Raw genomic sequence first — 13832 nt, 5'->3', positions numbered from 1 at the left:
AGAAATCGCTCATATGCTGGTAATGTTTATTTATTTATTTTTTACATTTGTATGGCGCTACAGCTACCCAAAAAGGGTTTCCCGGCGCCTAATGGCCAGAGTAGGTACTGCTCCTCAATGGGCGAGGTTATCAACATCAAATGGAGGCACACACTGGGCTTCAACAAATCTCTTTCCTCTCTGTCCAGTTTCTTGCGTGTAATAAATGACTGTTTTATAAATGCAAGATCTGTCCTCGATATTCCTGACGGGTTTACAAATAGGTCCGGTCGCCCCTCTTTGCCGAAACTATCTCTGAGATATCTCAGCCAAGGTATTTTGGACATATGTTCAAGGCTCAGGGTTTCTTTTAGCAGGCTATGTGTTAGCCCAAGATGTTTGTTGAGCCAACATTGCATCCAAAACATAAGGGGACTCAGTGACAAAGTGTCACTGATGAAGGGCATACCAGTTTCTTCATGCACTGATGTATTAGCGGTTCCCTGAGGGACGGACAGAAGTTGTTTTAAAAATTTATTTTCAGTGACTTGGAGACCCTCGTGATTACTGTATCCCCATAGTTCGCTCCCATAGGTGGCTATTGCAATACTCTTGGAGCGATAGACCTTTAGCATAGCCGCCACCGGTCTATTGCCCATTCTGGCTGCGAAATCGAAAAGCGCACCGTTGGCCCTAGCCACTTCTCCCCTTTTCCTATTCAGCTGTGCAACCCAGTTCAACTGTTGGTCTAAAAGTACTCCCAGGTAAGAAAATGTGGTGCATGAGGGGACCCTGGTACCATTTACCCTGAATGGATGCTGTTTTCTAGCTGCCTTTCCCACCTGCAACACATAGGATTTGGTGTTGTTTATGTGTAGATCTCGTGATAGCATAAATCTATAAAAGGCGTCCATTAATATTTGTAGTCCTTTCGGGGTGCGGGCTAAGAGGAAATATATATTTATATATAGTATTAAATGAGTGTAATTTATTTACTTTACATTATTTTATATTTTGTTTTTAACATTAACTAATTTAAACTTTATATATATTACAAAAACAATATTTGTGTATGTTTTTAAATTCTATTCCTGTCCATTATATATATTTTTTAGATATTTGTGTCATTTCCGTTATAATTATGGGAACACAAAAATATGGTTAACAATATTTTTGACATAACATTTCTGACAATTATATTGTTTACCATGATATTGTGTAATTGAACATGAGGTACGGGATTCTCAGTTGCAGTTTCAGTCACAGATTCAATCAATTGTCAAAAGCATTAATTTACTTTTTATTTTTAAAGATCTCTTTTATTGTTTTTATTAAACAAACAATAGAACACAGAAAGAAAAACATCAGCCATCTCCAACCAGTTGACAGAGTAGCAGGTCATCATAGTTCACGTCTTATAATATTGCAGAAGCATTATACCCAATCTAAGCTTCTCTCAAAGCGCCGCAGGTGCCATCAAGTATCTGAGTCGCAGGAGTTCACATCGTCATCCGATGTATTTACCTGCGAACCCCCAGGATCTATGAACTTAGTCAACAATGCCCCCCAAACTTGAAGGTACTCTTTCACATTATCATCATACCGACCATTTTTGAGGCATTCCTCTTCTGCAACAGTACATCCATTCATATCCCACACCCATCCTTCCAGGCTGGGGCAAACAAGCCCCATCCATGTAACTGCAACTCTTCTCTTAGCCAGCAACAGCAGCCGATGCAGGAACTTTAACTCCATATTTTTGCTGTTATGCTGTCAAATATGTCCCAGCAAGCGAACAATCGGGTCCACCGCTATCGGAATTCTCACTACAGTAGACACTTGTGCCATGAACAGACGTCCAGAAGGAGTACACCAGTGGGCAGTCCCACACTAGGTGCAAGAACGTTGCGACAGGACCCTGACATCTGCGACAACCACTGATTTTACTGGGATCCATCTACTGAGCAGCACTGGTGAAACATATGCACCATGCAAGAAGTTGAAATATATTAACTTAAACCTGGCATTACAGGAGACTGCCAGGAGCAGTGCACAGGACCTCTCCATTGCACATCCTCGATCAGGCTTGATCAGCTGTCATGGATTTATAGAGATGAGAAACCAAGTGACATTCCCCCATTGCTCTAACAACCCCCAAAGCATGAGGGATGTTGACGGGGCAGCCGGGTATGTGGCCGTATTTCCCGGACTATGGCTTCTATGCTATTGTGTGTTAAGAATTGCCCATATCCTCGTCCAAAGGTCTCTTGCACAGCTTCAAAGGTAATAAACTTATCATTGGGGTATAGGTCTCCCAGGGTCTCACACTTGCTGCATATTCAAACATTTACATCTACTGATTCAGCAAACATAAGGAACATTGGTAGATCCCATAAGTTAAACTCTAAAGCAAAGGAGGCATACCCAACACCAACCTAACAGTCCTTCCTAGAGGAAAGCTGTACATCTATAGAGATACAATACCAAAACCACATCCTGCTCCGCCCCCACCCCCCAACACCAGTAATCGCGGGAGAGAGGAATAGTGTGTCCCGTCGGCTATTAGCGATTTCTCCCAGATCCTCTTGTCAGACAGCCAATGCAAGCCGAGCTGGAGCTGTGAGGCCTAATAGTCCAGGTCCAGGATGGAGAGCGTCAGCCCTCTTCCAGCATGGGGAAAGCAAAAGGTCTTGTGCTATCCTACTTCTGCCACCTGCCCATATCAGTAGTGAGGAAAGAGTGTAGTCTCCGAAAGACCGCCCGGGGAAGAGTGTCAAACGAACATAGTATACATGCACCATGGTAAAAACACCTTCTTGGCTACAGCCACGCGGCCAATCAGGAACAGGGGGTGGGTATTCCAAAATAGGACCAACACACATAGTCCCTCTGTGATTCTGTTTAGATTAAAACTGCTAACAATTTTGTGAAGTGTTTGCCACCATAATCCACAAAAAACAGAACTGATCAGTCTCCCAATGCAGGGGCAGAGCAGGCAAAGAGGATGGTTCCTGAGCAGGCAAAGTACTCAACAGTAACACTAATGATTTGCCATGGTTAATGTTAAGACCTGTGAGTTCCACAAAAGCATCCAGGCGTTGCAGGAGAAATTGAACATCCCGCACTTGCATCCCCCAGTCAGGCATGGTCTGTCGAATTTGTATTGCCAGAAATTCCAGTGCTATGGCGAAGAGAAGGGGGCACAAAGGGCAGCCCTGCAGGTACCCTCACCCACTACCTATGTGTCGGAACATAATCTACCAACCTTCATCCTGGTAGTTGGTTCCATACATAGCAGACACACCCATGCCCGAAAATACATACCAAACCCCTTTTCCTCCAAAACTCTCATAAGTAGTACAAGTCTACTGTGTTAAATGCCGTAGCAATATCAATGGAGACAACCGCGAATTCCTCCTCCCTACCCTCCACCTCATGTAGGACATGCATCAGTCGTCTCAGGTTCATGGTAGTATTACGTCCAGGAATAAAGCCACACTGATCCTCATTGATCATTTGAGGAATCACAGGGCACAGCCTAAGGGCCAGAGCTTTACAAAGGACCTTTCAGTTCATGTTTCTCATCATGAGCGGAAGATAGGCAGGTGGACCTGAGGTGTTAGCGTCTGGCTTCAAAACCATAGAAATACACCCCTTTGGCATAGATGGGGGCAGCATACCGGTGTCACAGGCTTCCTGGTATACCTAACATAGCGGCTGTGTGAAGATTGGGCTGAAGGCCTGCAGGCACAGGGTTACTTAAATCAAAACAAGAAATGGTAGTGCAACTCTAATGGAGCTTGAACTTGAGACTAAAGGCATTCCTGAAAAGAAAGAGGAACGTTGGAACACTGCTGAAATTGCTACATGGCTAATAACATATAATCTTTTGCCTACTGCACCAGATAATTTACTGATTACACAATGTGTTCTTTTGATACCCTGAGGCAGGGTGCATGCTGCAAACAATGTTAACCAATTTCTTAGACTAGAAGATCTAGGACCACCTTTTGACTAAGGCAATACAGCTCAAGTCAATCAAATTTGAAAACTAGTTTAGTTTTATGACATAGCCTGATGTGAGCTATGAGGCCTCCAGATGGATATGGTAACTGAGACAACATGTGATTCAATTCAAACAATTGCTGGCTCAGACACATATAAATCTACCAGCAAAGTTAATAGTTCTTGGGCAGGGCATTCGCACCTGCTCTATGATGCCCAATCTGTTCAGTCATTTATGAATGAGATTCACGTAATTCAGCGATCCACACATCAAGTAAGGTGACATGATATTTCAGATAATAGAGAGTAATCAAAGAAATACCATAAGTACACACTTCCTAAAAGTCAAACGTTAGAGAGGTGGGTGGAACACAGGCATTCTAAGTGAGAGAATTATAAGACGGCGCTCTAAGACCCACAGTTGGGAGCAAATGAGCTCCATTATCAGAGATGGTAGAAAGTTCCGTAGGGGGTCGGATGCATTGGTACACTGGGTTACAGGGTGCAAGAGACAGTCACAAAGGGTGCAAATGGGAGAACCAGTAAGAAATACAATAGTTAAGCTAACCACATTAAAAGCCTAAATAGAGGTAAGATAGGTCAATGAGGAACAAATTATAATTGTAAGTCTTAATATCAAGGGCCTAAATAATGGACCTAAGTGCCACGCAGTGCTTAATTCATCAAAAACAAAAGATCCCTCAACAAGTGCTGCTTCAAGAAACTCATTAGCTACAGGGAAGGGAGGAGCATAAGCTTAAGAATGACTGGTTAAAAGAGTGATTTTATTCATCATCTTCTACTACAATAAGAGGCGTAGCAGTAATAATTAACAAAAACCCTAACTTAAGTAATCTGGACCCACTAATCTCAAACAATCATGGACACTGGGTAGTAGTTCCATAAAAGATCAGGTATTTATGTATCAATGTCTCTACAAACTGTGGGCTGGCATCTACCTTAGCATAGGGAGCTTTACATTATAGGACGCAACTTCAAATCAGTCACCTACATAAAGGAGTTTAGTATCAAAGAAAAACACACCAATAAAGTGTTCAATTATATCTGTCACACCCTAGATGTTACTGATTTGTTGTTTTGAGCAAATCCATATGGGCAAATATTGACAAGCATTTCAGGCATGTATATCTCAGTGTTTGGTACGAGTAGTTTTAGTCTCAAATATCCTTCAAAAAGTAAAACTTATTTACCTGCATACTTTTCTGATTATTTACCTGATACTTGAATATCAGGTCTAAAGATCAGGTTATGTTAAGAAGTATCAATGAAGGCTCGATAAATTCTTTCTATAATCAGATGACAACATGTACAAAATCTATTAAGAAACCAAAAATATTTTTTTATTCAAAAACAGAAGATTTGACAACCATCAGGGATGCCTATGAAAAGACAACAGGGGCATTTATCTCCATAAAAGCCTACCAGATTAATTCAAGAAGAAATAAACTGAAAAAATGAAGTTAGATCGATCGCATGTAGAAAATGTTTACCTCTGCCAAGGTAATCTATGAGGCCTAAATTACATCTTACGTTTAGACCATGAAGAATACTACTGGCAAAGGGAAGAAGAATATGAAAGAAATTATGAAACCCAATTATATGAAGAGATAGAAACTATGGGCCATTTCTGGTCATGGTTATAAAGGAAAGATCTAACTGCAATAGAGTGCAGCCAATAGAAGATTCAAAATCAAACCATGTTACAGAGGATGTAAAAAGACTCCTGGCTCCAGTTTTGAATCATTATAAAGCAATTTATGAAGAAGGTTCAACAATCAACAAGAAAGATTAAATCAAGTGACCCTTCAATCTCATCAGAAGTCAATCCCCAGATATCAAAAGTCATCACAACAAGTGAAACCAAAATTAAACATTTAGCTAATGGGAAAGCTGTGGGGAAAGATGGCTTAAACTCTGAATTCTATAAACTATTTATTGATTAACTTATAACCATCTTATCAGCTCAATTATAATCAGCAGTACAGGATGGCCAGATTCCCAGTTCTTCTGTTGAAGGAGTAGTAATCAGCTTTTTAAAACCAAGGAAAATTGCAACAGTGCTCATTTCTTAAACCTGGAGTTCTTTAAAAAAAAACTAAGATAACAACTGCAGTATTTTACCAGATGCAGAGAAGTTGTTCGACCTGGTCAGCTGGGAATGTTTGTTCAACACCTTAGATACATTTAAGTTTACCCCTCAGGTGACCAGGTTCACAGCATTCCTGTAGAAATTACCCTTAGCCAAAATAATGGTGATAACCAGTAAGCAGATTTGGTAATTCCTAACAGGGGCAAGCAACACTATGTCCCTATGTTGCTGGTGCTTTTTGGTCTATATATTAAACCCATGGCAGCTCACATTGAAGGGCTTTCTGATTTACAGCCTCCTGTAATTAACATCTCAAAAATAAAACTGTATGCTGATGATATTGCACTTTATCTAAAGGTCGAATTTAGCATTATTGCACATGCAGCGAGAGGCCAAATATTTATTAAAAGTTAGGCAGATACAATATTAACGAGTCAAAACCAGAAGTGCTATTATTTAATGCAACACAAGAAGTCCTACCTCCTAGCCTTTAAATTAAAAATAATAGTAGGCAGTAGTGCTATTTAGGGATCAATTTTTCTGAATATACGGATGCCCTATAGGACTCAAATTTCAAATGTCTGATTGCTAAAGTGGAAAATCAATAGCAGTGATGGGAAAAATTAATGCTGTCTATAACTTGACGGGTACCCTTGGTTAAGATGTCAATGTTGCTGCTATTTTACTTTGTGTCCATCACAGCACCTGTTTCTTGACAAAAGCTTTTTGATTAAATCAGATCACATAATATCAGAGTTTATTTGGGATCATAAGCAACCGCGAATTAAGCTAAAATATTTTACATTAGCAAAAAAAAGAAAGGGCTTCTGATTTACAAATCTATTATTCAGTGGGTGTTACAAATAAAATTCACTGAATGGGTACAAAAAGTTAAGCATTTTAAAACTTGTTCCTTTAATTGATTAAATTAACAAAGAAAGGAGTACGGAGTTCCTTGGTGATGTAGTAATCACCCGTAGAGTGTCATTGCTAGTAAAGTCTGACAATAAATTACAGGCGGTCAAGGAGGGGAATTCCTCCTTTCGGAACTGGGACTCTCACACATCCAGCAAGCTAGGTGTCATGCTTCATCATTTGAGCCTGCTCCTCGTCGGGCCGGCGCTATATATGTAACGAGATTTGCATATTCAGTGATTCTTGAATTTAGGCTTGGGGTTACCGCTTGTGGTGATTTGGTATTTTCGTTGCTCCATTAAACTTAGGGCAAAATTGCCCAGACAACACTTTTTAAACCCTACAGGGGACGCGCATCCCTACTTCTTTCTTATCAAGTTGAGAAAGAAGGGTACACCTGCTTACAGTTGTGGTGCTCTAAAGAACATTTCCATGCTGTAACGTTCATGTGTGGGATAGGACTGCAGCAGCACTATTTCCAATTATGAAAGATCATTGTCTGCTACATTGCATAAAGTGGATGCTAAGCTTTTTACTATACCTATAAGTATCTAAGTATAGTGAAAAACAAAATATGGAATGAAGTACACAATCCTTCCCCGCAGGGCTATATTCCACATTTCTTTACACATGACAAAAACAGGACAATTTATTGATAGTTCCAGTGTTTTTATATATATATATCTTTGAAACAAATATGTATTATTTACCTTCATTTCTGATGACTGCACAAGGAACTTCCTAGGAATCAAAGGTGAATTGATTAGAAAACAGCAGCTGAAACATATTGAAAACATAATAAAAAATAAGTGAAACTACATTTTCTCATTCATGAAATCCATAACTAATTGTTAAATCCCATTACATGTCAACAAATTAAGTGAAATAACACACATTCTTTAACACAGGAAACATCATCTTGTGTGAAAACCCATTAATATGTTTTCTCATTCCACATCTTGGTAAAATATTATGCTTTGTTTATATGAAATGGGAGGTAAAAAATGTACACAGCAACTTGCTGTCATTAAAGAAAGTAGAAAGTAATCTCGCACTTCCTCGCAATGTTATCATATTTGCAGTGTGAGGACACAATGGCAAAGAGCCAGCATGCAATATTGAGGGAGCGGATTAGGCTAGTGAGGTAGATGGCAGTACCACGGCAGTAGCTGGCAGAACAACAGGATGGGCTGGTATACTGCAGCAGAAGTGGAGGCTGTGGCAGGGAAAGCCAAAGGTGGCCTGCAATCTAACCCAGTTAGAGGTGCCAGTGGACTGTCTAGCTGAGCTGTGGCATTCAGAGGAAGTCTAGTCAGCCACTTTACCACACTATTGTAAAACGAGAGGATTGAAGATAGCAGGCATGGGGCCCCATTTCTGTCATGTAGGTCAGTGGCTCGAGGAAAGAATTGGGTGATATAAAAAGATACCACATTTTAGAGTGCCATTGTGAAGTCTTTTAAAGACAGCATTACCTGCTATGTTTCAAGTCTCTTGAGCGACAATGTTAGCATCGTTGTCAGACCTCTTAAAAAGCATCAGACACAAAGAAAACTGACTTTTTTAGACATGAAGAAATGAAGGCACACTCCTCTGACTCGGTTACATCTGATTTTTCCTTACATGATTTGGGCACAATGGAAATGCTTTAACACACCAACGACAATACCTCACAGTTAGATGCTAAGTCTGACCCACTTGCAGTAGAAGGTAGTAACGCTGGAAAAAATACTGAGCTAAATGAAGTGGCTTTGCAAGATCAAATCGAGAAGTTACACAAAGACATAAGCAAAGTGTATGATGGAGTAGTTAATTTTAAATCATAGAGGGAGCATGGAGAGAAGACAGGAGCAGATGAAAAACTACCACAAAAGTAGAAACATTAGGATTCTGGCATCCCAAATGAACGGGGAGTAACAACCCAAAGACCTTCATAACATCATTGATGTTTTCTACCTTAGGCATCACTAATGAGGTACTTATTGGGGGAATATGGCAGTGTTTCTGGCTTAATTCATAAAAACCATCTCTACCCACAGCAACATTAGGCATCAATGCCATGCCAGTTTTGCAGGATGAAGATCTGAGAAACATGATATTGGACGTGGAGAAACAGAAGGGTAAAATTCTACTGGGAAACAGCGCAATAAACTTAATTCCCACTGCCTGTTGTGTAGAGGTAGGGAAACTTGAACCAATGTGAAGAGATTTTACAGTGAAGTGGCCCCTGAAAGGATTGTGTGGTAGTTGCCCCATGTGCTTCTGCTGTGTCCTAGTCATTGATTCCATGTGGAACATCCTCTTCATCTAGGTCTAGAATGTAGAGTGTGTTTGGTCCCTGTTGCTAAGTACTTGGAGGCAGTTGCTGTGGGGTGCCCTGTGGGTAGGACGTTGCTGTACCTCAAACCTGAATAAATAAGTTTCTCTCAAGAACCATCCTGCCTCTTTGTACTTCTTCACACTGGCAAATTTTATCACAGGCATTACACTCCGTGCACATTGGCTCACCATGAGCTCCACAAGAATATCAGTGCCTGACCACCAGAAGTGCAGAAGAACCCTCTCCTTTGTTTTGGAAATGCCTTGGGGTCCTTGGAAGAACGTATCCGTGATCAGTTTATGCTCAGATGCAGTGTTGAGAAAATTAAGGATGAACTTTGTTAAAAGGATGACCCAAATCTCGATTAGATTGTGTCAATAGCCAAGAGGATGGAGCACTCCCTTGCTTGTGTTGAGGTCATCAAAAAAAGAAAATGGTGTCTTAGAGGAAAAGGGTCACGCGGTTACTAAAAATTCTACAAAGCCTATTTGGAAACAACGTGATCCTACCCATTCCTCTACTAACTCCAAACTCAAGGGAAACACCAAGATGAAATGTTACAGACGTGACATGTTCAGTCATCTTGCCAACGAAAAGTCGTGCCCTGCTCACTCCTCTAAGTGTCATAATTGTGGAAAAGTTGGTCACTTAGCTAAAGCTTGTAGAGCTAAAAATAATAAGGTGGGCAGACGAGTTAAGGAGGTTTTCCTTGAGAGAGGAAGCGACTCTGACTATGAGTTACACTGTGGAAAGTTTATAACACTGAATGGTCAAAATAAGAGTAAAGGGCCTGTGAATGAAGTACTGGTGAATGATTGCAACATCCGAATGCTCTTTGACTTGGGAGCAAAGATCTCTCTTATTCCCAAAGACTTCTTTGACTTGAAACTGCATGGGAGAGGAAAAGTATACAAACCCAACATTAAGCCCCTGGCTTATGGTGGCCAACCCATAAAATTGTTTGACTACTTCATAGGCAATATTGAATACATAGGGAGACTAACTGCAGGGAAAAGATATGTCTCATGCAGAGGCGACAGCATAATTAGCTGGTTTCACCAGGCTGATCTAGGTGTGTCGTTGGTTCCTGGTGGCGATCCCTTTATTGTCCTCAGAGACATCTCTCCACACTCAGTCCCTTTGAATGTTGTTTCGTGTGAGAATATGTCTAATGTTGTTTCTCGTGTGGTTGACCCAAGCTGTGCTTTACGCACCGAATTTCAGGAAGTCTTCAATGAGAAGTTGGGTTGTCTCTTGCACAAGATCACACTGAAGCCTGATGCCGCTCCCGTGGCATGTAAGGTGTGCAGCGTACCTTTGGCCATGAGAGAGTCTATGCGCGCTGAACTCGAGAAATTGAAGAAAGAGGGTATCATTGTTGAGACGGAGGCTAGTGAGTGGTTTGCCCCAGTAGTTCTTGCAACCGCTCTTTGATCGCTGACAGGTACCCTCTTCCAAAAATCACTGAAATGTTGGCCCAACTGAGGGACGCAATCATCTTCTCCTCTCTAGATCTCAGGGCGGCCTACCATTAGATTAAAATTGATGATGAATCCATGGACTTGACTGTCTTTATAACCCCTTTTGGAACTTATACATTCACCCACATTCCCTTTGGCTTTGTCTCCGCAGCCTGCGTCTTCCAGAGAGCCATGGAGGATGTGTTGAACGGGTTGGAAGGAGTCAAGATATACCAAGACGACGTATTAATTCATGGCTCGTCCCAACTAGAACATGATGTGAGGCTGAGGGCTGTTCTCGAGCGATTCAATGCGAGAGGTTTGACTTTGCGTGAGAACAAATGCAGGTTCAACCTCCCTGAAATGGACTACCTGGGTCACTGCTTGACTGGGGGTGGAGCTAGGCCTAGGGATCGCCTGGGGAAGATCATTGAAGAACTTCCCATCCCGCAATCCAGAGACAAATTAGTCACCTTCTTAGGTGTGGCGGAGTACTATAATACATTTGTTCCAAGGTTCGCTTCCCGTACCTTGACATTGAAATTCCTCTTAAAAAAGGGCGTGAAGTTCTATTGGTCTCTCCAGTGCCAGTTGGAATTTGAGGGCGTTAAGAAGGCTTCTAGTTCAGCTCACTCCCTACAGAGCTTCAACACTTTTTCAAGCTGTATTTTGATCACTGATGCAAGTTCTACGGGTTTGGGCGCTGTCCTTAAGCTAGCAAGAGACGGCAAGGAAAAGACCATCATGTTTCTCACAAGAGGTCTTGTAGGTCCAGGACTCCAATATTCTGTGATCGAAAAGGAAGCACTGTGAATCTTCTGGGACATCAATAAGCTTTAAAAAATTCTCTGGGGTAGTTCTTTTGTTGTCCATTCTGACCATAAACCCCCTAAAGGACGTCATCTGTAAAAAGGCTCTAGACGCCGTCGCCTCTACAACATGCAAATAGGTGATCGCCCTGCAAGATTTTGACTTTGTTGTAAAGTACATCCCTGGGGTAGACTGTCTCTCTTGCTTAGTGCCTAAACAGTCTGGGGAAGCCCCACTTGACCCGAAGATTCTTGGGAAATCGATGACTTCAAAGTATGTAAGATTGTTGAAGGTGTTGTTTCTGAGTGGAGAGACGCCATGAAGAATGATGTTGACATGCTTGAAGTCTGCAGATTGGTGTCAGAAGATCGGACAGGGATCAAGGCCTTGAGTGAAGGTGTCTGAAAGTTCTGGAATGTGCGGAATGAACTTTCGATGAGCAGAGACTAACTTTGGAGGGGCCCTCGACTCTTTCCGCCATCATCTCTTAGAGAGAAAATTGTTCACTTGGCTCACCAAGGACACCAAGGCATTTCCAAAACAAAGGAGAGGGTTCGTCTGCACTTCTGGTGGCCAGGCATCGAAATTCTTGTGGAGCGCATGGTGAGAGACTCCACAGAGTGTAATGCCTGTGATAGAGTTTGCAAAACTAGGGTTCAGCCCTTGATAATACAAGAAGTTCCCACACGGTGTTGGCAACATGTGGCCTTGGACCTCTTGGGGTCTATCTCCACCAAGGCGGGCCAATCCTATGTTCTTGTTCTGATTGACATGTACTCAAGATGGCCTTAGGTTAAGGTAACACAGAGTATAGAGACCAGAGATGTTACAACATTTTTGGAGGACATTTTCTGCAGAGAAGGACTTCCAGAATCCCTTCTAACTGACAACGGGGTTCAGCTCGTGTCAAGAGAGATGGAAGAGTTTCTGGCCAGGAAAGGGATTGAACACAAACGTTGTTCTCTATATCACCCTCAATGCAACGGAATGGTAGAGGGGTTCAACCGTGTTCTGAAGGAGTCAATCCAACTGGTGCAAGAATAAGGCAGAGACTGGAGGTCTGTGATACTTGAAGAGAGTTATGGTTACCGCTTGACTCCCTACTCCACCACTGAGAAGGTTCCCTTTGAGTTGTTTAGGGGCCGTACTCCTAACACTTACATGTTTCAAACTTGGATGAGAGGGAAAGGTACTGACTTTGAGGTTCGTGAGGATGCTCAATGGGAGGCACTAAAGGATATCAAGTCAGCCAAGAGAAAGGTCAACTATGATACCAGCCATGCGGTCTCTCGCACGATGGTTCATGTGGGTGACCATGTGAGAGTATGTTTTGTCCAAGATGTCCGCTGGTGCAAAGCTCTCTCCTCCCTTTAAGATGACCAAGCTGTTTCACAATGGTGTGAAACTCGACAATGGGCGTATTTGGAATTTGGGTAGGATTGCTCCCTTACGTTCCTTTGTTCCATTAGATCGATGACCAACTTGTTCCTTCGGAAGTTGTTTCTCCTCTGCGCAGGAGCACTCTTAAAGCTCCAGGGAACGTACATAACTATGTTTTGAATTAATTATGCATCCTTGTTCTCCCAACTCACAATGTTATGTTCTTTGATAGCTTACCTATGTTCCATTACTTCTCTATGTTGTTTCCTTTACGTTAGGTTTGGTGGGAAGGTGTGTGGTAGTTGCCCCATGTGCTGCTGCTGTGTCCTAGTCCTTCATTCCATGTGGAACATCCTCTTCATCTAGCTATAGAATGTAGACTGGGTTTGATCTCTGCTGCTAAGTACTTAGAGTCAGTTGCTATGGGGTGCCCTGGGGTAGGATGTTGCTGTACCTCAAGCCTAAGTAAAGAAGTTCATCTCAAGAACCATCCTGCCTTCTTGTACTTCTTCACAGATTCTTATTCCAGCAGAACACTCGCTAGTATTTATTGTAAATGGTACACATATTAGGATCCAGAGGGTGCAAGGAAACTTGTGAGGTCCATGGGGAAGAGAAGGGTTCACATAGGCATAAATGAGAGATCGTCTTGTTCTCATATATGTGAATACAAGCAGAATATCGCACTGGCAGGAACTGTTTTTAGGAACAGATGTCCAGCCAGATGATCCTAACGATACTAGAGAGATCGAGCAGAAGATGTTGAATAATTCAGAATCTTCAGATGCCCAAAGACACTTTATTTGATAGTGTGGGCAAAACTGAGAACCCTGTACTTAAGCTGCCTGGAGCA

General features: G+C 41.9%; 1 protein-coding gene across 1 annotated transcript in view; it reads right to left on the bottom strand.

Moving 5' to 3' along the window:
* NFX1 (nuclear transcription factor, X-box binding 1) overlaps positions 1-13832 on the bottom strand; it is a 1119153-nt gene that overhangs the window by 463791 nt on the left and 641530 nt on the right. The window contains exon 11 of the mRNA XM_078687738.1: positions 7720-7750. Within this exon, the coding sequence (XP_078543864.1) occupies positions 7720-7750 (31 nt within the window). The remainder of the gene's footprint in view (positions 1-7719; positions 7751-13832) is intronic.

Source organism: Lissotriton helveticus, chromosome 4_1 (genome assembly GCF_964261635.1).
Source record: "Lissotriton helveticus chromosome 4_1, aLisHel1.1, whole genome shotgun sequence".
NCBI classification, from domain to species: Eukaryota; Metazoa; Chordata; class Amphibia; order Caudata; family Salamandridae; genus Lissotriton; species Lissotriton helveticus.
The sequence above is the reverse complement of the archived record's forward strand: the minus strand, read 5'-3'. Positions and strand labels throughout refer to the sequence as shown.